The 25,108-nt window shown below is 40.8% G+C and overlaps 3 protein-coding genes across 4 annotated transcripts in view; 1 reads left to right on the top strand and 2 right to left on the bottom strand.

Moving 5' to 3' along the window:
• GNAL (G protein subunit alpha L) overlaps positions 1–2,789 on the top strand; it is a 118,031-nt gene extending 115,242 nt beyond the window's left edge. The window contains exon 13 of the mRNA XM_083622615.1: positions 589–2,789. The gene's annotated coding sequence lies outside the window, so the exon portion shown is untranslated. The remainder of the gene's footprint in view (positions 1–588) is intronic.
• MPPE1 (metallophosphoesterase 1) lies at positions 1,037–18,192 on the bottom strand. 2 transcript variants are annotated; one of them, XM_083622644.1, is made up of 10 exons: positions 17,988–18,192; positions 16,417–16,807; positions 12,801–12,909; positions 10,698–10,801; positions 8,159–8,239; positions 7,193–7,301; positions 4,139–4,210; positions 3,911–4,033; positions 2,791–2,931; positions 1,037–1,503 (listed from the first exon to the last, which is right to left on the bottom strand). In XM_083622644.1, the coding sequence occupies exons 2-10, from the start codon at positions 16,689–16,691 to the stop codon at positions 1,321–1,323; spliced, it is 1,197 nt and encodes a 398-aa protein (XP_083478770.1). In that variant the 5' UTR covers positions 16,692–16,807; positions 17,988–18,192; the 3' UTR covers positions 1,037–1,320. The 2 variants fall into 2 exon arrangements, with proteins under 2 accessions (XP_083478770.1, XP_083478771.1); XM_083622645.1 differs by lacking the exon at positions 17,988–18,192 and having other exon boundaries at positions 16,417–16,827.
• A 1,356-nt stretch (positions 18,193–19,548) lies between these two features.
• LOC310766443 (uncharacterized protein) lies at positions 19,549–25,065 on the bottom strand. Its single transcript, XM_083622677.1, has 7 exons — positions 24,859–25,065; positions 24,105–24,247; positions 22,748–22,834; positions 21,790–21,880; positions 20,773–20,941; positions 20,429–20,526; positions 19,549–19,849 (listed from the first exon to the last, which is right to left on the bottom strand). Exons 1-7 carry the CDS (start codon positions 24,934–24,936, stop codon positions 19,679–19,681), a joined length of 837 nt encoding a protein of 278 aa, XP_083478803.1. The 5' UTR covers positions 24,937–25,065; the 3' UTR covers positions 19,549–19,678.
• Positions 25,066–25,108: the final 43 nt, after the last annotated feature.

Raw genomic sequence — 25,108 nt, 5'->3', positions numbered from 1 at the left:
TAAGGCTGTGTGGAGATAAACTTTCGAACCAAAGCAATGTTTCAAGATGAAGCTGGAAAGCTAAGAGTTTTGGAATGACGCAGTTAAAAATGCCGTCGCCATTTTGGGAGGCATTGTTGGAGCTCTTGGGTCTGGGAGGAGAAAGCGAGAAATAGAGTTGTTTACATATCGTGGATCAACTTCTCGGTGGGACTTAAGAGCGACAAATGCCAAATTTATGATGGAAAGAGCAATGTTATCTACGAAGGAGATATATGGAAACCATCTGGACTTAGTGGAGGAACGGGAAATCCACACAGGATTATTATTTTGCTTATCGGCTTAAGGAGACTAACAGAAGAGATTGTAAAGGAAAAATAGAAATTATATGAACAAGATATGATGTGGAAACACCAAGAAAAGACTGGATAGAATTATGAATTTTGTTTGGACTGATTGGGACTGATTTGGACATTAACGCAGTAATAAGAAGATGATCTGAAAACCCCCTTTGGATCTTGAAGTATGGCTTCCCCCAACAAAATTTAAAAATTTGGCTTTGTAATTTGGAATTTATGTGATGTGATTTAATTTGATGTGATTGGCCAGTTAATAAAAATTATTAAAAAAAAAGAGAGAGAGAGAGAAAGGAGCTGCTTGCCTTCTATTTGAGATTAATTTCAGCCAGACATCATAGCACGTGCCAGTGGGATACATAATACGTCTACAGATCTAAGAGGTTTGTCCTCAATTTTCTGCCTGGTTAGCCAATCCTCTGCAAGCCTGTTAGGCAAGGATTTTGATGATTGGCACATGACTGCCATCGAAAACTACATCTAACCTAGAACAAGGAGACTTCTCTGAGGCCAGTAAGCTACTTCTCCCAATAGCCCTTTTTTGTAATATCTTATTGTAAAATAACTCTACATCAAGGAAAAGAAGTACCACACCAGATGGTCTCGCAGCAATAACACTTTAAAATTATTTCCAATTAGAAAGACTGAGCCTCTAAGCAGCATAGGACACTAGTGCAGACACAAGAGGAGGCTTGTAGGACTTATAGTGTACAGTTACAAACTTTTAATATACATATTTGATACAAAAACTTTAGCAAGAAAATGATTCATTTGATTGTAGAATACAATATTTTTGTACAGCATGAAGCATTCAGTTAACTTACCCTGTAGTATAAGTCATATCAACTGTATAGGACTTTCTGTATGTAAAGGCAACCTGCCTTTGGGCTAGCAATTCAAGTACGCATTTGCTGGCATGAATGTAGTCTGATGGACTGTTCTTTAGCTTTGGTGTGTCAGTGACCGATTACAAGTGTCTGACTCTTCATACTGCTTTATATTTAGTGATTAAACGCTGAACAAAATGAAAAGGGGTAACGAGAGGGTGAAAGTGAGCTAGTACGAGGACCAAAAGCACAGCTCCTGCTGCACAGTAGATAGTAAGAACTGTGTTCTCGAATGGAAGAAAGCACTTATAGAGAGAGAAGTCGGTTGGTGTTATACTGCCCTGAGAAAGAAAGGAAAACAGCATTTTATAAGATATGGGGCAAGTGGTTGGGAGCCTGTATGCTTTACAATTATACTAACGGTAGAGTTCAGTTTCTCTCATAGCATCAGTGCTCTCAACTGTCCTGTGGATAAGAGATGCAGACAGCTTTAAAACCTATGTTAGATATTCCATTTGTTAAGCACTGAGCTGCCTTGAGACTATTTTGTGCCATTTGAAATATTTTTTTTTTCAGTAAAGAACACAGCAGCTGCTATTTGGCTGGGCAGCTACTCAGACCGCATAGCACTTACTGGCCCTGACCTGGGGAATGACTTCCACATAACTATGTAGGATTGCAGGCTAAAGGTGCTTAATTGTGTTGGATGGTGGCCACTAAGTATGTGGGGTGACAAAGCATACGAGATAAAGCCAGATTAATAATACTTGGAGTGTTGGGGGAGGGATCACTGGTCTGCAGGTAATCTAGGCCAACAGTCAGACACCATCTACTCCTCAAACTGCTGAAAACATGATATTCTGAAGTAAACTGGATTATCTGGTAAGTAAACACTCTACAAAATTAGGGAGACAACATGCTTTTCAAGTACAACTGTTTTAACACTGTGTTACTTACTGAGTGAGGATAACTTTCATCTATGAACTAAAAATTATAACCAATTTGCTTTCCCCCATGCACAAGAGGCTGAAAAAGTAAACTTAGCACAGAACTGGTTTTTGAAAAGAATAAATATTTAAATGTGTTTTAGAACTGGGAAACTTTTTGTGCTTCAGGTTAATCTATTTAGAGTTGTAATCTAGGATACCCAAAGTAAGCAAACTGTGAATTAGGTTCATCTGATAGAATTTTGCTGCCCTATGAGATAGTAAGTTTGCACTTTTGAAAGACAGAAGAACCATGCAGAAAAGATTTGGTCCTGTGGATAAATCAGCTAAGCAAAAACAAGTCTTAATACTGTTTGTTGCAGACTACTGATGATTGTTGCAGTCAAATTGTTTACACTGCATCCTCTTTATAGAAACATACTAAATATAGCTTGTATGTAGACATGTTTGTAAAACCTACAAAAAAAATACTTTGCACTATACAAGCAGGATGGCTACGCAAGTATGTGCTTTATAAAGTGTGTGCTTTGTATTCAACTTAAGTGTACTTTTGGAGAGGATGGGAGGAGCTGTTTTGTTTTGCTTTTTTACAGGTAGCATCAGTCTGAGAAAATAGCTGATTGCTATGTTGATTTATATTATGAAAAATTATCTGACAAAATAAAAACTATTTAAACTTACCACTATGAAACTAGGATTGTTTCTGTTCCTCCAACTGAATGACGGAATACTGATTTCTGGGATTTTCCCATTATGCAACACTTCACAGGCACTGTGGGTGTGACCACTCAAAATGAGCCGAGGATGAAACCACCATAACAGCTATGAGAGTAAAACAATGTAGGCATTTTAAAATGTCTGATTTAAGAAAAAGAAAAGTGCCACACAGCTTGATATATTTTTACTTTGCTTTCAAGTTTCCCCTTCATTTCTTTAAGTCAATGCTACTACAAGTTTTCACCCACACATGCAGTAAGATGCTCTCAAATAATGCAGGGAATGATCACACATACAGAAGCACAGCTTGGAGTAGGGGAGGTGGAGGAAGGAGGTCTGCTCTTACCCTGGGTTCTTGGTTCACTAGGCAAGGCCTAGTAACCAGCATGCAGTTGCAGCAGCCTGGCAACCACTACAGACTACCTGCCCAGCCTTTCTCTGCACCTCAGCTCCAGAGCACAAACCGGTTAAGGATCAAAACATCTACTTTCCTTGGGATGGCTCCAGCAATCTCTCCTACCCAGTTCAGTTGGATCCTCTGAACATGATCATCCTCAACTGCATGAGTGGAGGAGGGGGTTGATTAGCTAAGGCGGGACTTCATGCATGCACCAAATGCACAGCTGACTCAAGAGCAGACTCATGCAGCCTTCCTGACTGACTCTGAACATAACAGGCTGCACGCTTCTGTACATACTTTGCAGAAGCTGCATTATATTTCTAGTAGCCTTATTTGAGTATGCTCATTTATGACGAGAAATAGGAATGCCATTAGACAAGGAAAAACAGTTTTATTTTGATGGTAGTAAAAAGCCACTGTTACAAACACTATTGTTACAAGAATAGCTCAGAAATCAATGAAATTAAGAATGGATCAAGCAGTGCATGACGGGGGTGGGGGGGTGGGAGAGAATAAATAAGAAACATGCCATTCTTAAGATTCTTTGATTATCCAAGTGCCCTGTTCACTGATACACACGATGTTAAGCAATAATAATAAAAATTACAATTTGCCAACAAAATAGGCATGCCTTTCAGGGCAGCTAGTACACGTCTTGACAAAGATAGAACACATTCAACATACCTTTTGAGAAGCTTCTTTTGAAACCACGTCGTACTTCTCTTTAAAGATGTAATTCTTTTTATCCAAAGGAGCAGAATCTTCTCCTGTGCATTTTGCGTCACTTCTTCGATAAAGAGGATAATGCTGAAAGGGATTAAAACCAAGAAGCAAACAGCACATTAACAAGACCATAATGCATTTATGCTAAATAAAAGTGCAAAGATGACCCATTTCCCAACACAAACACACCTGTAATAGAATTGGGGCTGAAGGTGGGAGCTTGTCTACATCGCTGCACCTTTTTCTGGACTGACTTTGTTCCTGTCAACAAAAACCAAGCAAGTGTTTGTACACACTCCCATACTGCACGATAGAGAAGCAAATAGAAGAAGGCTATTTTCGGGAAAAATCATGAGAGATTAGTAGGTCCAGTCTATGGAACAACAACTCCCCGCCTAGAAGCTCTAACACAAGATGTACCTACCATGTACAAAGTACTGCTGACACAGTGCTGAGACGGCGGATGTATCAGAGATAGATAGAAAAATGGCTAAACCCTACAAAGTGGACTACAACAGAATAACAACACACACACAACTACAATTGGGTGACAAATAGCAGAAAGCAGCAGTTAAACAGCCTAAGGCTCAACAAGAAATATAAAGTCTGCAGCTAGTTTACTGTTAAAAAGATCAAGCAAATTGGTCTCTGAAAATACATCAGATTTGCCAGCCAGTGAGCCTCACTGAAGATGGCATTGCACAAATGGTGCTAGAACTCAGGAGGCCTTTTCTCCAGTCACCACACTTCAGATAATCATCACCACTTTGAACTGTGCCCCAAAATGCCAACCTGGGTCATATTCAGTGGAATATGATCCCGGTTAGTAATTTGCCAGCCTAATTTTTGTACTAACTTGAATTTTCAAAATAAATCCTGCACACAGCAAACTGCAGTACAGTGGTACCTTGGGTTACGTACTTAATTCGTTCCGGATCTCTGTTCTTAATCTGAAACTGTTCTTAACCTGAAGCACCACTTTAGCTAATGGGGCCTCCTGCTGCTGCCGCACCGCCAGAGCATGATTTCCTGAAGCAAGTTCTTAACCTGAAGCACTATTTCTGGGTTAGCAGAGTCTGTAACCTGAAGCGTATGTAACCCGAAGTACCACTGTAATCTAATCTAGTAATTATCAGGGAATGGGAAACTGGTCAGTTATCTGTTAGCAGGGAAGAACAATGTTGGTGCACCAGCCTAAACTTGTGGAAGCAGGGAATACCACAGAAGCCACTTGAACCTCTAGTGACAAGTAGCCTCCAACTACAAACCTGGTCCTTCCGGGTGAGTGTTACCCATGCAGAACAGGATGGCACTCTTATGGTCAAGCATCCTCCAACAGCATCTCCATCTTATCCGGGATGAGCTTCAGTTTACTGGCCTTCATCCAGTCCATAATGATTTCAAGTACTGGCTTAGCACTACGTTCCTCTGAGAAAGGGTATGATGGAATTTAATAACAAATACTACCACCCAGAGGTGGAAGAGAGTGGAGGTAATGAAAGCTGAAGCAGCGTAACTGTTCAGTGCCCAAGCCAGATACAATTACCTTTGCAACAATCACTATTTTCACATGCCCTAATTCAGTGACGGGATGCTGGCTCTTCTAATGCCATGCAGATACTTCACCCATAAATGTTTTTATATTCATTTTAATGGAGGGTGGCTGCTGAACAACTCCAGGCATGCAGACCATTTGGATCCCTTCCAATCTGGATTCTGGCCTCGTCATGGGACTGAAACTGCCTTGGTCATGCTGGTTGATGATCTCTGGCAGGCTAGGGACAAAGGTGAGAGCTGTTTCCCAGTTCTACTGGATCGCTCAGCGGCCTTTGATACCATCGATCATGATATCCTTCTGGACTATCTAGAGAAGCTGGGGGCACTGTTATACAGTGGTTCCACTCCTTTCTCCTGGGCTGTGTCCAGAAAATGTGTTGGGGGTTCAAACCCCTGGGCTCTCACTTGTGGGCTGCCTCAAGGCTCCGTCCTCTCCTCCATGCTTTTTAATATCCATATGAAGCCACTGGGAGAGATCATCAAGGGGTTTGGGCTGGGTGTTCATCAGTATGCAGAAGGCAGTGAAGGTCCTGTGTGAGTGCCTGGAGGCAATTGGAAGATGGATGGCGGCTAACAGATTGAAGTTGAATCCTGACAAGACAGAAGTACTGTTTCGGGTGGATGGGGCAGGTGGGTGGGGGACTCCTTGGTCCTGAATGGGACAACTGCGCCCCCGAAGGAGCAGGTGCGCAGTCTGGGAGTCATTTTGGACTCACAGCTGTCCATGGAGGTGCAGGTTAATTGTGTGTCTACCAGCTCCATCTGGTACGCAGACTGAGACCCTGTCTGCCCGCGGACTGTCTCGCCAGAGTGGTGCATGCTCTAGTTATCTCCCACTTGGACTACTGCAATGCGCTCTACTTGGGGCTACCTTTGAAGGTGACCCGGAAACTGCAACTGATCCAGAATGCGGCAGCTAGACTGGTGACTGGGAGTGGCCGCCAAGACCATATAACACCAGTCCTGAAAGACCTACATTGGCTCCCAGTACGTTTCTGAGCACAATTCAAAGTGTTGGTGCTGACCTTTAAAGCCCTAAACGGCCTCGGCCCAGTATACCTGAAGGAGCGTCTCCACCCCCATCGCTCAGCCCGGACACTGAGGTCCAGCGCTGAGGGCCTTCTGGTGGTTCCCTCACTGCAAGAAGTGAGATTACAGGGAACAAGACAGAGGGCCTTCTCAGTAGTGGCGCCCACCCTGTGGAATGCCCTCCCATCAGATGTCAAGGAAATAAACAACTATCTGACTTTTAGAAGACATCTGAAGGCAGCCCTGTTCAGGGAAGTTTTTAATGTTTGAAGTTTTATTCTGTTTTTAATGTTCTGTTGAAAGCTGCCCAGAGTGGCTGGGGAAACCCAGCCAGATGGGCGGGGTAAAAATAATTTATTATTATTATTATTATTATTATTATTATTATTATTATTATTATTATTATTATGAAGCAGGTTTCCAAGCATTAAGAGAAACAGCACATCCTTACATATAGTGATAAGGCAGAGAGTGCAAGAACTCCATGCACACATTAGAGCAACTGAACTTCTCAGTAATAAAAGTCACACATAAAAATAACGTATGCAAAAACAATGTATGCCAAGAAATCACAAACAGAAGCCAGTTTAGAAAGATTATTTTGAGCACCTCAATATACACGGATGAAGCTTCCCAGTGAGGTAATTCTATCCTTACCTGCAGTGAACAGTTGAGTTGATGGGAGAGTTCTGCAAGCTTTGCTTCTGCTGTTCTACAGATGATGCAGCCATCACCCTCCAGAGCAACACTGTTCACCATAACAAAGCTGCAAGTACAAGAGAAGAAATAAAGACATTGATGTGCAGTGTGTCTGTGGTAAGACACGTTCCAGCTGCAGTGCAGTGTTTTCTCAAACCATTGCCCTAAATTCAGCCACTCTGGCGATCCAAAAGGCGTAGTAGTCTACATCATTTTATATGCTTACAACAGGAGTTGACAACCCTGGGCCAAATCAGGGGTTCTTCACCTTTCCATCTCATTCCTTGCAACCATGTGGCCCCAATCTTATCTCCATGGGTCACATCAGGCAGGTGCAGGATTTCTAAAGGGACACGCTGCAAGTAAGATGGGACTCACACCTAGGAAAAAGGCATTCACTGTGGAAAAAGTGGAATGTCACATTCCTTCCCCTTTTTAGTAATTGCTTCTTTACTTGGGATAGGTGCCAACAAGCTGGTGAAAGATGGAAGACATGCATGTGTGGGAAAGGGAGAAAATGCATAAGGGAGTGAGCTACGTGTGCACACGCTTATTCGCCAGTGTGGACCTCCAACCAATTGAAAACTGAAACTGCAACCTTCTCCTTATGGATGATTCTTTGATCCCTTAGCAGAAAACAAAACGGATATTGTTTTAAGTTCCATTACCGTCCTCTATATTAATATGCATGATATTTTTGAACATAACAGTGCACAATAGGACTCATTCCTAGGTTGATGTGCAAAACTGAAGCCTAAATATGTACTTACGATACAAATGCTGCAGACCAACTTGGACAAGTGTCTTCAACCATTTCACGAATTTACACCCCACATAAGGTTAAAACTGATAGCTTCCTGCCAATGGCAGATACAAAATGTAAATAAATATTTAAGGTGCAAGTGAACAAAAAAAAGGACTCACTTTATCCCTTTCCGAGTTATCAGCTTTTCTGAAGTGAAATTGAAAACCTCTGAAAAACGTTGCAACTTGTATTCTGTCATTCTGTGTGAAATTAAAAAAAATCTATTTAATTTAAAATAAGTTATAGTGATCTTTTTTCTGAAGCTTTAATTTAAAAAGCTAACTATCAAGCTTCAGTCAGATAATGTGTGTATCTAAATGTTAGTTTAAAGTACAGTCCGTCACAGTTCCTTTATAGAAGTGCTTCACAACAGTGGGGCAGACTTTCCAAAGAGCATTGAATGCCTCAAAATTCACACAATTCTCACAACTGCTACTCTCCAAAAATCATCATTAATGTTAACAAGATTTTGGTTTTGAACTAGTTTTCATTTTGCGCCTGTGTATTTTGGAGGCCAACATAGCAATTTATTTTCACCAGCTTTTTGTTTTTCATTTCTCACATTTTTCCCTTTGAGAGACTTTCATACACATGGTCCTCCTGTTGCATTCTTCCATTTATCTGCCAGTCCCTGGATGTCAGACAAGTCAGGGCTCAAATCACTTCCTTCTTGAAGCAAATACCGTATTTTTCGCTCTATAGGGTGCACCTAGTTTTCAGAGGGGGAAATCAAGGGGAAAAAATTGACACACACACACCCCCCAAGCTCTGGGAGCAGCGGACAGGCTGCACGCAGCCTGTGCACTTCTCCCAGACCTCCCTGCTATTGCGGGAGGTGGGGGAATTCCCCCATCTCTCCCAAAAGCCCACAGGAGGGAGAAGGGACTGACTTTGCCAGTCAGTCCCTTCTCTCTCCTTGGGGAAAAGCCCCCAAGAGCAGCGCGCTCTTTAAAGGCTGCGCGGCTCCTGCAGGCTTTTCTACGAGGTGGGGGAATTCCCCCACCTTGTAGAAAAGCCTGCAGAAGCCGCGCAGCCTTTAAAGAGCGTGCGGCTTTTACCTGCTTTTGTGGGAGGTGGAGGAATTCCCCCATCTCCCGCAAAAGCCCACAGGAAGGAGAAGGGACTGACTTGGCCAGTCAGTCCCTTCTCCCTCCTTGGGGAAAAGCCCCCAAGAGCAGCGTGCTCTTTAAAGGCTGCACGGCTCCTGCGGGCTTTTCCACCGAGCTTGTGGGGCTGGCGGTGGGGGGAAGCGCTGCTTTCCCCCACCGCCAGCCTCCAAACCAGGTTGGAGAGTAGCGCGAAGGCATCGCACGCCTTCCCGCTGCCCCCCGAGCTTGTGGGGCTGGTGGTGGGGGGAAGTGCAGACTCAAAGACCAGACTCTCCTGGCTTCAGCGAAAGCAGCACGAAGCCTCCAGAGCGCAGGCTTCAGAGGCTTCGCGTTGCTATCGCTGAAGCCAGCGAACCTGCATTCGCTCCATAGGATGCACACACATTTCCCCTTCATTTTTGGAGGGGAAAAAGTGCGTCCTATAGAGCAAAAAATATGGTAAATTCACTTCTGGGGGGGGGGCAGGAAAACATATACATTCCTGATCTAGCTGCTTGTAGTATATGGCCTTTAAAGACAGCTCAGTATTAAAACCTGACCTCAAAAGAAAACAGGTAAAGAACTGAGAATGTGAACAGATGGGTGGAAACAACACCAAGTGTTCTGCAATCCTGGCACCACAATCAGCTAGTAACACAGGATCTGATGCTGAAAAGAGAATCCTTTTAGGCAAAAGGGATTATCACTCTAGGTGAAGCCTTGATGTCCACAATACAGCTGGGTTAAAAGGTTTTGCACTCATTTCCACTCCCCTTATCCTTAATTTGTTCACATTTGGGGAATGCTTGAAAGGGGCAAAACATTTCCCCACTGTCCTGGCAACATGCTCCACGTTTATAGTCAACCTGCAGCAATGGAGCTGCTGCAGAACAACAAAACAGGAAGCATCACTTCAGAAGTGCATTAAAAGAAGAAGTGGTGCATTAGCTGGAGGTGGATTGAAGCTTCCCTCAAAAATGTTTTTAACAGTAAACTTGCAATACTACAACTTAAGTCCACAGCAGCTGCATATTACGGTATGTATCTAACACTTGACTTCAGTGTTGTGTAAGTACTACAGTGGAACCTTGGGTTGCGAACGTGATCCGTGCGGGAGGCACATTTGCAACCAGCACCGACACATCTGCGCACGCACGGGTCGCGACTTGGCACTTCTGTGCATAGCACGATTTAGCACTTCTGCGCATGCGCCGAAACCCGGAAGTAACCCATTCCGGTACTTCCAGGTTCGGTGCGGTGCGCAACCCGAAATCGCATAACCTGAAGCGTCTGTAACCCGAGGTACCACTGTAAATGGCACACTTGTTGCTCCCAACAGATCGAAGCATGTTAACACTGAATATGGAGCAAGGCTCCTCCAGCCCTCTATGTGCAGAGGCAGAAGGGAGAAAGCAACACTCTGTATGATTTTGCATGTGTCCAATAAATATGTCGTCCCCCCCAATAGATTCAAACCTATCTTAAAGCATTTAGTTTTATAATGGAATGTTCTTCTCATTTTGACAATTCCCATCTCAGTACTGCATCCTGATAAAAAAAAATTACTCACTCATAATGAAAGCCAATGTCGTGGTTGCCAACAACAGCAATTAGCTCAACAGAGGCTGGATGCCTAAACATTTTCTGATAGCGTCTTACATCATCTGACCAGGCCTGCAGGAAAATGTAAAGGTTCTAACTGTATATAATCCAATTTAAATAACTATTAAATTTTTCAGCACTATCATTAGTTATTGCAGTTTGCCCCATATTTCTACTGTCAGTAACAGCCATATGTCATTACTGTTACCAAGCTGGTTAAAAGCTATTGTGGTTGTATAGCATTAATACTGCAAATAAGTGACCTGCAACAATGCATTTAAGCCCACATAAATAAATCAAAGTAATGTGAACACTGGGGCAAATCTTTCTCTCCTCAACCCCAGCAGGGCAACTTTGACATGGGCAGGACCATCCACATGTCAATCATCTGAGATCATGTGCTTGACAGGCAGACCACCTCACCCATCTGTCAAAGTTGGCCCGTGGAAATGTTCCTAAGCAATACTGAACTCCCCACACATCAGTCGATGCATGAAGAATTGAGTCTTGCTTTTTGCAGCCACATCTCCACCTGTCCTACATCCATCATTTGATGCCAGGTGAGGGTCAGGGAAACATGGGCTGGGGAAAATGGCCTCTTGGACCATGAAGTGCCTAAAGCATCTTCTTTTGCCTGAATGCCAGAGACCCCACCCCAACTATATTAAAATAAAATAAAAAATAAAAAATCAGACTGGGGCAATGCAGGCAGATGGGCAGAATATTATTATTATTATTATTATTATTATTATTATTATTATTATTATTATTATGCCTACAGCTGCAGCATTACAAATAATGTGCTGAGTGGAAATCCAAGGAGGGATTCACCTAAAGAACCCTTTCACAAGACCTGCACAAGGGCTTCCAATTTTACAAAATTGGCCCTGGGGCTGGCAGGGGGGAACCCCCAGAACAGTGCAGGGGACCTTCATAGCAAGCTGGAATACTTGCATGGATGGAACAGTGCAATGTTTAATTCCACCCTCAGCTTTTAACACACACACAAAAAAATAATGTACTCAGCACATTCACCTAGTTTTACCTTGACAACAGCAAAAACAACAACAACAAAACCCTAGTTACAGATAGGTAGCCGTGTTGGTCTGCCATAGTCAAAACAAAACAAAAAAAGTTTTTTTTCTTCCAGTAGCACCTTAAAGACCAACTAAGTTAGTTCTTGGTATGAGCTTTCGTGTGCATGCACACTTCTTCAGATACACTGAAACAGAAGTTGCCAGATCCTTCTATAGAAATAGAAGATAGAAATATCTAGAAATAGACTGGAAAGAGAAGCTGCTGAATTGCAACTCATTACCAAACTTAATACCATGGAGAGACCTGGTCTGAACAAAGACATTGGATTCTTATCTCATTATACATGACAAAGCCATTTTTCACCTTCTCACCCCTTGCTTTTTCCTGTAACACCTATTGCAGTCATTAAGAGTCGTCAACAGGCTCATCACAGCTATCTGCCAATCACCCATTCCCACCACCCTTCTGAGTAATACCCCTCCCCACCTTCTCACTATATCCTCCCCACCTTCTCACTATATAGAAGGATCTGGCAACTTCTGTTTCAGTGTATCTGAAGAAGTGTGCATGCACACGAAAGCTCATACCAAGAACTAACTTAGTTGGTCTTTAAGGTGCTACTGGAAGAATTTTTTTTTGTTTTGTTTTGAACAAAACCCTATGCAGATACATTTTCAAATAGCCTCTATCTAGGTCAGGAGTGGGGAAGCACTTTCATCTGGTGGGTCAAATCCAAATGTGACACATAGGTGTCATAGCTGGCTAAAACGGCCCTGTGGGCCAAATTAGGAATGTGCCTGTAGGAACTACATAGTCCAATGTGCTACCTAGTAAAGCAGAATTTAGAGCCCAATGACTTCCAAGTTCTTTAACTTATTTGCTATTGATCAGGTTACCGGTTAGCAAAGATGACTGAACAACTAAGCTTTAAAAGAACTATATTAGTTTCCTGGTCTCATTCTTTTGTGCAAAACACTTTCAATGAAATCCTATTTTGCTTCATGAACACTTTAATGTTTCACACAATACCAACCTGGGAAGAACTCCATTTCCCTTCATCAAAGATATCACCCAGGATAAAGACTATTTCTGGCTGCAGAAGCCAGAGAGCAGTTTGGAAGGCTCTCTCCATCTGCCATTCCCTAAGAGAATAAAAAGGGTTATCAGTTCAATATACTTAAGTGAATATTATAAGCACTTGTACCAATCTAGCCATGTTGACCTGCCTTGCTTTGTTTTGTCTCCACTATACTGGGTGGGTATTGTAGTCTGAGGTTTTCCTAAGGTAAATGTTTTAATTATGAGTCTTCATCCTACAAGTCTGAAGAGATGTGGTTGTATTGCAGGGCATGACTGTAAGTAATAGATTTTGTGATCCTTCTGAATGAAAGCTAGAAATATGTATGGGTTAGTGGTCAGTGGGTTTCATATATAACTATTATGTAAACAACAACAACAAAAGGCTTCTAAAAGTAATTTCCAAGTGATGCAAGTTTAAATATGGATTATTTTACATACATTTCTACTGAGTTTTCTAACCATGAGGCTGAACCTTTGCAGTGGCAGACCATGGGGGTCTCAAATTTCAGTGGTGCCCTGTGTGATGCTAAAATTTCCCATCACCACCACTTCTCACCTTCCATTCCCCCTGAGTTGCCTCACCCTTAAATCCACCTCTGACCTTTGTGTCAGAAAATATTAATTTATTTTAAAACTCAGAGACTGAAATTTTGCAATTTCAATTTGTGCACTTTTTATTTGTTTTTTACTTGGACTGAAGCATACAAGGTATCTGGTCAGCTTGATAGCAAAAAAACCACTGGTTTAGCCAAGTTTTCCTACACATAGAGAGATGTAGAATACTGGAAGTGCATAATTTGCCATCATGAGATCAAATAACCATCAAGCCTGGCTACACCCAGTCATTACCTCCTCTAACACAGTGAATGAACATGAATTATTTGTGTGAACTCTAAAGACTATATTTTAGCCTAGCAATAGTCAGGATATTACCATTCCATCAGTTGGGAACAAATTTTAATTGGTAAGACTTTGAATTATTTTTGCTACCAAGGGGATTTCCATTCTTTTATCCATGTTTATACTACCAGTCCAAATAAAGAAGCTTTAGAAATACAGTGGTACCTCGGGTTACATATGCTTCAGGTTACAGACACTTCAGGTTACAGACTCCGCTAACCCAGAAATAGTACCTCGGGTTAAGAACTCTGCTTCAGGATGAGAACAGAAATCACACAGTGGGAGGCCCCATTAGGTTAAGACCAGTTTCAGATTAAGAACGGACCTCCAGAACAAATTAAGTTCTTAACCCGAGGTACCACTGTAGGCTGATGAAAGACTTCAATATTATTATATCACAGCACATCTTGTATTAAAAATAATTTCAATTAGGGTGCAATCCTAACCTTAGATTCGCCAGAATGAGCAAGTTAGAACGTGGCAGACCTTCGGCTCAGCCAGCAAGTTCCCAGCTCAAGCAGACTATACTAGTATAAGACCCCAACCTCAGTTCAGCTGGAAATATGGTGGCATAACTCCCTCATCCCAGCTAAAACAGGACTAATTGAAACCAGTAAAACATGTGCCATTCCAGGAGAGGTGAAATGGGGGGAAGGGGCTTATGCTGAATTATAACTCTGTTGAGTTCAGTCATGTGTCCTGGCAACCCAGTGAAACTTATGCCAGCAAAAAGGTATAAGTCAAACTCTATTTTAGAGTCTTGTTTCCCAAAAAAACTAAAAAATAGTTTTTTGAAAAACTAAAAAATAGAGTGCGAGACTGGCTCCATTACTATCAAATAATGGAGGCGTATAATTTGGACAAAAAAATTGGCTTCCAGGTGGAAAAATCAAAATTGGAAACAGAACTGTTAGATCCCAAAACTAAGAACTTGTCAAGAATGTATAACTTGCTGTTGAAATGGAACACTCAGGATGAAACGGTGAAATCAACTATGATTAAATGGGCACAAGATGTAGGACATAATATTATGATGGCTGACTGGGAACAGTTATGGACCACAGGTATGAAGTTTACGGCATGTAATGCCTTAAGAGAGAATATAATGAAAATGATTTACAGGTGGTACATGACACCAGTCAAGTTGCAAAAATTTATCATTTGCCCGACAATAAATGTTGGAAATGTAAAGAGACTGAAGGTACATTCTTTCACCTTTGATGGACATGCCCAAGCATTAAGACTTTCTGGGAGATGATCTATAATGAAATGAAAAAGGTATTTAAATATACCTTTCTGAAGAAACCAGAGGCCTTTCTCCTGGGCATGGTCGGCCAATTGGTGCCAAAGAAGGATAGAACTTTCTTTATGTACGCCACAACAGCAGCAAGAATACTTATTGCAAAGTACTGGAAGACACAAGATTTACCCACCCGGGAAGAATGGCAGATGAAGGTGATGGACTACATGGAATTGGCGGAAATGACTGGCAGAATCCGAGACCAGGGAGAAGAGTCGGTGGAAGAAGATTGGAAGAAATTTAAAGTTTATTTACAGAAACATTGTAAAATTAAGGAATGTTAGAAGGATGTTGGAATGAAGTTATGTGGTTTTAGCAGAAATGTTATAAAGGATTAAGAAAAAACAGACTGTTAATTGGTGAAAAGAGGGAAAGTAAAGTCACATTATATTAAGATAAGGACAAAAACTGGAAAAGATGGAAAGGATTTGCTGAAATAGTTAACCGAACTAGAATACAAAAAAGGGAGGTGTGAGGAGGTCAAGGAAACAAGCGAATGAAAGATAAGTTATGGGAAGGTTTGTTGTGTTTTTTAATTGTGTTTAAATATACCTTTCTGAAGAAACCAGAGGCCTTTCTCCTGGGCATGGTCGGCCAATTGGTGCCAAAGAAGGATAGAACTTTCTTTATGTACGCCACAACAGCAACAAGAATTTTTTCTTTTTTCTTTTTCATTATTGTGATGTGTTGTTTTGTTTTTGTTTAATGTGGTGTTCTCTATTTTTTCTTTTTGTAACCTTCAAAACTTTAATAAATATTATTTTTTAAAAAAAATAATAAAGTCTTGTTTCCCCTTTGCCAGCCTCAGGCCAGCTCAGCCAGCAATACCCCTGGCTCCTTCTTGAACAGTTTGGATCTAGCATGCTTTATACCAGCTCAACTTAACCCCATGCTACAGTCTGCATTGCGCTCCCCAAAAGGTTGCAGAGCTTAAGAAATGCAAAATGAGTTTTACTTCAAATATTACCATAAGAACAATTCTGGATTCTCAAATTTAAGACAGTCTTCTGATAACAGTATAAAACTCATTAAAACCTTTTCAGAATACCTGCACTTTTTATGTTATTTTGGTTCTGGTGTGTTACAGCAACATGCAGTGAATCAGAAAATATTAAGAATAATGATTCCTTCAAACAATGAGTAATAGCTTATGATTATCAAACTGTAAAAAAAAAAATCCACTTCTTTCAATAGATATATACTAAAGTTTTGGCAATATTCAAATATGAATGAATGGTTTAGCATGTAAATAATCAACAAGTCACAGGTATTTAGTGGTTCATAACCCTGGTTTTCATGCATGCAGAGGCCAACTGGAAAATATATGTTTACAATAAATTGCTGCCTGTTACTGATATTTAGTTCTTACCTTCTCAGCTTGTCTAGCCAGTGACCACTGAGTTCACCTAGTAAATGAGTATCTGATAAAAACATAGCCTTCAAGACAGAATTGGAAGTCTTTTCAGTAGCCCTTGGAGCCTGAGCTTTCAATTGCGGCCAGTGACACTGAATTATAACTACGTAATAAATAAAAAATTCACAGAAAACGAACACAGAAAGAGTAAAACACAAAAGCTTCAGTGCAAAAGTGCCTCCTCTCTTCTCCAAAAAACTGTTCGGGATCCTAAAGTGCAAAAGTGCCATATCAGCCTACAGGCAGGTCTTTCTCCCCACAGATGGTACCAATATCCACCTACTGAGGCCAGTAAACCAAACCAAATGTGTGTTTCAATTTTTGTTCTTCACATCAGACAGGAATCCTGCAGAAGACAGAAAATAATAAATACTATGAATTCAGTAAGTGATCCAAGCTGCTTCCTCTAGGCTCCAAAACACAATGTGAGAATGTTGATAAAAGTGATCTAATTTACAGGACTGGTGTAAGAATTACTTAAGTAGCATAATACCTTCTAAAGCTTTCTATAAATATTACTCTAAGTCAACAATAGTATAATATATTCCTTAGGACCAACTAACATGTCATCAAGTAGCAAAGCAAGCCTTTGAGTTCACCAGAATTTTCTTCAGAGCAACGTTATAGGGGAGAGCAAAAGTGCAGGGGAGAGCAAAGATGTTCCTGTGTGTGATGAAAACGCTTCCGAAATAAATAAAATTGTCCAGTAGCACCTTGGAGACCAACTAAGTTTGTTCTGGGTATAAGCTTTCATCTGCAAACAAAGAAGTGTGCAGGCATACAAAAGCTTATACCCAGAACAAACTTAGTTGGTCTCCAAGGTGCTACTGGACAAGATTTTTTTCCCCCGACTGCATCAGACCAACACAGCTACCTGCCTTAATTTGAAAACACTTCTGTTTGCAATTGTACCAATAATTTATATTTATTTCTGCAGTTCACCCAGTGAGCCCCTTTGGTAACAATCGAGCTAACACGAAGTTCGGGTGAAAGCCATGGAATGATGCATCTTTTCTCTCGCCATTTTGTGTGTGGAACCTCCAAGAGCGAAGAGCTCTGCTCAACTCAAAAGCTTGCTCGCTACTGTTGTGACCCGTTTTTAGTTGGTTGTAACAGACATTATACATCTGTATTTGGATGCAAATAGAGAGATAACGATGTTAAATTTTACCTAATGGATCAGCGAGGCGACTTGCAATTTTTGTCAGCTTTTAAGAACCACCCGACTACTTTGCAAGCATCTCCCATGTACTGAGTAAATGGCATCACGCAGAGAAAACGAGCCCGCATCTATTACAATGACCCTCCTACCGCCAAGGAGGAAGGAAAGCCCCCACAATAATATTTCTTTTTGGCAGACCTGGGAAAAGGTCAAAGAGGCAGAATAAAGCCAGGCTTGTATAACTTTCTCCTGCAGAAGGGGAGGCATTTCTACGGGGAAACTACCGAAGGCGGAAGCAAACCTCTTTCCTCTCACAATAAACAACCCGCTTCAAGGTGGTGCTACTGCAGCTGCTGCTACTCACCCGTGAGAGGAAACTCCCGCCAGGAGCGGAGCGAGGCTCCCCGCGTGCAAGAGACGGAGGACGGAGAAACTCCCCGCCGCTTTGCACGTGTCCCCCCGCACGTCTGGAGCGGCGCTTCCTGCGGCATCCGTGGAACGGCGAAGAGCTCCACTCCGGAGGTCAGGAAAGCGACCGAAGCACTTGCTATTGGATGCCTCGCTTCCTGAATCGCCTCGTTCTCCAGCCTTGCGCGCCTCTCATTGGCGCCGCTGAGGCAGCAGTTTGATTGGCCGCCGCGTCGCTCTCGGCTGGAGCATGGCGGCTGCTGCTCGCTGAGGGATGGTTATCCTGGGCAGCTGTCCCTGCACAGCTGAGTGCAGGGTAGTTGGTTTCATTAACTTAGCAAGAAGAAACAATAGTTCGTTCAAATTTATTCATTTTCATTATTCATGCACACACAGCATTCCTTTCTCCCACCTGTTTTGTGTTTTTTCTGTCTGTGAAGAGCTTGTAAGCTTTGTAGCATCTTCAGAGGCCAGAGGCCCTCGAAGCAACTGGTAGCTACTGGAGAAAAGGCTTTTTTGGGCGGTGGCATCCCAGTTACAGAATGCCCTCCCTAGAGAAGCCAACCAGGCGCCTTAACTTGTGAGCATTTGAAACCACTTGATTTTGTATCTGCTGCCTGTTGCAGTGGCAAGATGTAGCTTAACAGAAGGTTACTCTAACCAAGATTTAAGAGCTGCTCATTGTGAGACCACTCTGGAATAGGGATTCAACTGGTTTTGGATGGGGAAGTCCTCCTTTCCATATTGGATCACTGCAGCAGGTCTACCTTTGAAGCGTCTTCAGAAGTTACATTTCGCCCAGAATACAGCAGCAAGCATGTTAATGGGTACTTGTTCCTGCCCTGTACTTGTTACTAGATTCCCTTTCAAGCATAAAGCAAAATGTTGGTGATTGCATTTGAAGCCCAAAACGACTCAGATGAAGGATATATTGGGGACCACCACCTCTCACCCTCTAAGACCCAGTAAAAATATCCTCCTCTATGTCTCACTTGCAGTGGAGGTGCAATTGGCCAGGAATGGCCATGCCCAGATTATGAAATACCTTGCCCCAGAAGTATTGCTGGGCCTGTAGAGTTTGGTGGGAGAACTATAGTTAATGAGCATACAAGGATTGTGTTTTTGTTTCTCCACCCCACCCCAGCTTAATTTTAATGACTGTGTTGTGGTGTGTTTGTTGTTTTGTTTTGTTTTTGTAAAAATGCCTTGAGTTGCTTGTGGTGGGAAAAGGCATCTAATAAATGTAATTAATAATAATATATCAGTTTCATCATGGCTTGTTTGAACTAACCACAATGACGCACCCTGGGGTATAATGAGGATCTGTTGTTTGTTCAAATTAAAACTGAATACTTCTGACCTCTGTCACATACTACAGAAAGAGAGGGGACCGGGGTTTTCAAGAACAAAGTTCATGCAGGTACATTCATATAATGCTAAACCAAAGTTTAGTGTTACATCCAAAACTGAGAAATAACTTATTAAAAATTCAGAAAGGCATAAAGGCACTGCACAAATTATGCAAAGGATTAAAAATTGGTCAAAGTCATGATTTTATTGTGAAATAAACGCCTTTCTCATAAGCAAGTTAATATTACAAAGTACAGTCAATATTAAACTGTTTATTCATAATCTTGGTTGAACATTTTATTTCCACGATTTATTTAAAGTTCCACGATGGCTACCAGCTGTTAAAGTTGATGTAAAAGTGATTCCATATGTTGAACTTAGTTGTTTCAAACACTTTTCATATTGAGTATTAAGTTTTATGGCTTCTTGAAGTGCATATTTTAGATCTTCTATTTCATCAAAAAAATCCTAAAAAGTAATACCACACACAGTATTTTAATTAAGTACTACTTCCTAGTTTGTCCATTCTTGTATTCATCACTGAAATAGTCTTATAGGAAACAAACCATCTTAAAAAAAAAAGAACTCAAGATTTGCTAATGAAAAGTCCAATTTTTAATTTGATTGGAATATTACTCCTCTTAACATCTAACAGATGCAAGATTCTAATCAATGGAAGATTTTGTGAACTGCAATGTGTGCCAAATCCTATTCAACAAGTAATTAGAGGACTTATCTTCTGGACAAGATCACAGTGTGGTACTGAAGGCTTGATTACAGATTTTTTAGTTAATTTCTCAGTTAGTTTGGGGTGCTGTTTTTTCTGTACACTGAAAAAGACCAGTCAAAGAAAAGAACTCAACTGCTCATTTATTAAACCTAAACTGTTGGACTGCCCCTATCCTGCAACCTGTCCAGTCAGATTGTCCCCTCTCCTCCACTTTACATTTTATAACAGTTATTTGTTTTAGTATTTGAAAACTAAATCACTTTGGATGTTTAGGCAGAAAGGTGGTATATAAGTGCAATAAGTAATGATAAAGTTACCTTATCTAACGCAGCAAGCTCATTTCTCAACATTCTTCTTTCTTTAGATAATGATTCATTTTCCATCTTCAGACGCTGAATCTCAAAAAGCAGTTGGTCTATAGTACAATAAAAACCATTAGGAGCTCACTAAAAGATAAAATCATGTTACATATTTATAATTTTTAAAATATGCTTATATCTTCAGGCAATTTTCTAATAACGCCCTGTATCAAATAAAGTATTGGAATTTAACCCACCTAGCTGGAAACCTTCATGAATATTGTCGATACTGTTTCAGTTATAATTTTAATAACTTTATTCATAACATGCCGAAGAAACATGATCACATAGTATATGTTTACCTAAATATTTACAGGAACAGCTCCCCTTCTTTTTACACACACATTTGTAAGACCCATTTTTTTTCTGTAGTGGATCAGTTTTGTCCTTTGGTAACATCTTTTTACTTTCCAGCTCCTTCATCTTTTGGTTTGCTAAGTGAAGTTGGTGTTCCATATCATTAATTTTAATCTATGATAAAATAGTAGAGTATTTGTAATAAGCATTTAATACTATATCTAGCATCCTTGGAAGCACACTTTACTGAACTTTATTGGCATCAGAAGCTAGCAACAAAAATGTGAGAGAAAAGGAGTCAGATTCCGATCAAAAACAAAAGATGAAAGTGTGAGATGGAAATGAGAAATATTATTGACTCAATCTATGCCTGCAACATTTCATACATTGCATATTGTTCATTTTGTGTCAGTTATATGAACTTTTACAAGCATCTTCAGGGCTGTCAGCTACACTCATCTGTTGGCACGGGTGCAAGCAGCTCCAATCCAATAAATGCACTATGCAAGCAACTCCAAACACTAAACACAATGTCTTTCATCCATACAGGATCTTAAACATGCAGCCATGTTTTAAAGAAAATATCTGCTTGCTTATTTTTTTTCTTTATGCAAATCACCTTTGCTACATCAGATGCTGAAAGCTAATGTCTATCCTATGCTTCCCAAGAGTTTGGAGCTTATAGTAACAGTTAGGCGCAATAAAAACAGAATGTCCAATTAAATTATGGTTAATTATCCAACACTTGACTAATTCTGGCCATTAAAATGCCAGCCTAAAGAAGGCTCCTCCCCTAACACCCCACTACTTATTGCATTATCCCCATATCAGATAAAACCTAATTTACAGTAGGGAATCACTGAGATTGGTATTGTTTGAGGGAAATGTCATGAGGACTATGCAGATTTGATGGAAACACAAATAGCTGAAAACACACAGTAAACTCCAGTGTGGACAAGCCCTAAATCTTGAGCATTCTTTTAAAGTAAGAGTTTACATGAAATCATATGACCAGAACTTACAGAAAGTCTTGCAATGGTTTCACATTGTCCTTGGTTTGTTTTTAATTCTTTATTATACCTTTTCTGTAGATTATGATACAACTGGAGTACTCTGGAACAGCAAACAGACAAGTATGATAACAAACTGCTGATTTTCCTAATACAGATATAGAAATGCTTGTTCAAACCCCTCTGAAAAGAACTGGCAGCATCTGGCAGCAGGGCTTGGTGGATTCCATTCACTACATGCAAAATGTTTTTTTTGTTTGTTTTGATTTGATTTAATAATCACTGAAATCCAGCATGTGAAAGATGAGGTTTACGGAGGTGGAGTGGCTGGGTGTGGGTGACAATGGTGAGTAAAAAAAGAGAAAAAGGCAAGTATACCGGGAGAGGCCTCGAAGAACCAACAAACTCAGGGCTGCCCTTGGCCTATCACCGCTGGCCACACTCTTCCAGGACTACAACTCAGCTGGGGAATGGAGCAGAAGGAAGCTGAGACAGGAAAGTTAGAGACATGACCAGCAGAAAAGGACTCCCTGCCCAACTCTACAGATCTGAGAAAGACTATAGCAATAATAGCAGTGACAGCAGGAAGGGGAACCCTAATTCCCTACTGTCCCCAGTGAGATCAAGAGTAAAAAGAATCGAACTGAGGACTTGGTGACACAATTTTAGAATGGCCTAGCTGACAAAAGCAAGATTTGCTAGCTGATATTAACTGTTCATTATGAGAAAATAATGTAACTCACACAGCAGTAAATTGGATGAATCCACTGACAAAAATGTAACATGCCAAAATAGAAGCTCATTTAAAAAAAATGAGAAGGAATTGTTTTTCTTTATCCTCTGCTGCAATACTATTCACACTTAACTGGAAATACATCTCCATGACCACAAGCAGACTAATGTTTTAAGTAAATATGCAAAGAATCAGATTCATAGCAGAGATACATCTAACTATACTTGCACAACTTACCTAGCATTTTCCTTTACTCCTTCACGTTCCTTACGATAAAACCCATCGTCTTTAAGGGGTAAGTGGATTTCTGTCTGAACTGGCACACTAAGTTAAACAAATATGATAACTTAAAATCTCTTCCCCAAGCATGAACATTTTTCTCTTTCTTAATAGTATATTCTGAAGCAATTAAAAACGTTAATGCGAAAAATAATCTGTGGCCTCAAAAGCTACATACTTGTATTTTGATTTTTATCATCTGGATATATTAGGAAAAACAGCAGTGAGATAACGGAAGTTCAAAAAAGTACATTATCATTGATCATAGAACATGGTCACATGGTCTAAAGGCACATGCACATCAGAACATGATATGAAGGCTATCAGTTTGCTAAGGCTAAGCAGGTCTAGGTCTGGCAAGTACCTGTATAGGAGACACCCTAGGAACCATATGTACACTGCTTTGGGGTATGACTGGAAAAAGATGGGATATAAATGTATATGGGGGAACTGAATATATATGTTCATTAATTTTTTTCATCTGGACAGTCAAGATTTACATTTGGTGAAATGGGTTTCTTTTTGCTCAGACAGAAATATTTTTTTCAGAAAAAATAATATTTCCACCTCTTAAAAAGCATTAACATATCACATTTTCAGACAATGAATAAGTAATTCATTCAATGGTAAATTTACTTGCCCCATATTTTTATTATTATATATAAATTACTACTGTGAACATAGTCCTTGTTCAATGTCTTCAACTCACACAGACTTGCTTTAGGAGTACTTTAATGTAAAAACTGTGCAAATATTACCTAAAGTACTACATCAAATATGACCATAAGAGCAATTATGGATTCTCAAACTACTGCTTCTTAAGTCAGCTTTCCTATAATATCTCATGGCTGCAGTCTGCATTAGGTACCGGTACATCAAAAAGCTATGAAGTCTGTGGAAGTATATAATGAGCTATTTGAAGACCCAGCACAATTTACAGAGCATGGCTGCGCATGGGAGACAATATCTGTCTAATCATCCCAAAAAATCTAATGAGTCAAGAAGAGGAATTAATGTTCAATATTTATCCTTCTTCAAGAGAAAAGTAAGTATAAATCCATCTATCCAGAAACATACTTTTTCATGAGTCATAGTATAAACACTCCCAAAACTCAAATTTAAATGATTTCATAGACTTCAAAGTGCAACCTTACTTCAAACCTGATGCATAGCAAACTACAACCTGTGCTCTCCCTGACCAAGGGTTTGTCAAACCACAGATCCTATACCCCTGGCCATTGGCTATGGTGGCTGGGTCTAAACCAGATCTTTAGCTGGGAACATGGACATCTAAGGAGCAAATATATAGTCTTACTCCTTCTTTGTGACACAAGTAGGCAGTAACTTCTTTTGTCCTTGCAGTTGTTCTTGTAACTGTGCCCAATCATATTCCAACTGCTTGTTTTTTAGGCGTACATGCCTCAGCTTTTTAAGCAGCAACTGATTTTCTTGATGGAGCTGGAAAAGGGAAGGAAAAAACGTTTCTTATGTTAGGAACAGATACAGTTAGTTAACTAGTGCAATGGAATAGTTCTGTGTAAAACATCCTACTTTAGCTTTCCTTCTTTAAGGACGTTCTCCCTTTAATCAAAATATTTGCAAAACCTAACCTAGAATAGAAAGTTCTTTGCCTGTCGCCCAACACCAAGAGGAAAACTAAAACTGGCACCAGGAAAACATTTACAGTAGAGGGAATTCCTATGTTTAATAGGTTATTGTATTTTAGTGTTTTGTTGGAAGCCGTCCAGAGTGGCTGGGGAAACCCAGCCAGATGGGCGGCGTATAAATAATAAATTATTACTATTATTATTATTATTATTCCTAAAGTGAGATACCACAACCCAAAAAGCTTTCGCTGCAGATAACACGGGGTGGACGGGGTGTGGCAGTAAGAAGGAAATTTGCAGAGGACCTCAATGGACAAGAGAGGCTGTTGTGTGTTTGGAACAAGGGCAGAAGATGTGGTGAGACAGCGGGAGCCGCCCAGCTGCCACCGCCTTCAGGGGAACCGGATGCGTCTCTCTAGACACTGACAGAAGCCACTCGGGGAGCCACTTTCCGTCACTCACTTGGAGGCACTTGTGAACTGATGGCAGCGCCATCCACTTCCCTCCTACAGCCTCCCACACGGAGTGGACGCCAAACATCCGAGGAGGGTCACGTGCCCTTCCCCGAAAGACACAACCAATGAAACGGCGGGAGGGGAGGGGCCTTCCTTTTTAGCGGGCCGTAGCCGCCGGGTTTCCAAGTTCAATGGCTTAAACTTAAAAGCCTATTATCTGCGACGAGTCGGGAGAAAAGGCCCCCACGTGCGAGCTG

Source organism: Podarcis filfolensis (assembly GCF_964270895.1).
Source record: "Podarcis filfolensis genome assembly, chromosome: 7".
NCBI classification, from domain to species: Eukaryota; Metazoa; Chordata; class Lepidosauria; order Squamata; family Lacertidae; genus Podarcis; species Podarcis filfolensis.
Note: the sequence above shows the minus strand (reverse complement) of the source record. Positions and strands in the feature narration are given on the sequence as shown.

Coding starts and splice junctions, on each gene's coding strand:
- MPPE1 (XM_083622644.1), bottom strand. CDS start 16,691: ATGGCACTTTTGCACTTTAGGATCCCGAACAGTTTTTTGGAGAAGAGA. Junction 8,240..10,697: donor GACATTGGCTTTCATTATGA/GTGAGTAATTTT, acceptor AATTTCACACAG/AATGACAGAATACAAGTTGC. Junction 1,504..2,790: donor ACAATCCTAGTTTCATAGTG/GTAAGTTTAAAT, acceptor TTTCTTTCTCAG/GGCAGTATAACACCAACCGA.
- LOC310766443 (XM_083622677.1), bottom strand. CDS start 24,936: ATGTTTGGCGTCCACTCCGTGTGGGAGGCTGTAGGAGGGAAGTGGATG. Junction 24,248..24,858: donor CAGTTCACAAGTGCCTCCAA/GTGAGTGACGGA, acceptor TCCCTTTTCCAG/CTCCATCAAGAAAATCAGTT. Junction 20,942..21,789: donor AAACCATTGCAAGACTTTCT/GTAAGTTCTGGT, acceptor ATTTTATCATAG/ATTAAAATTAATGATATGGA.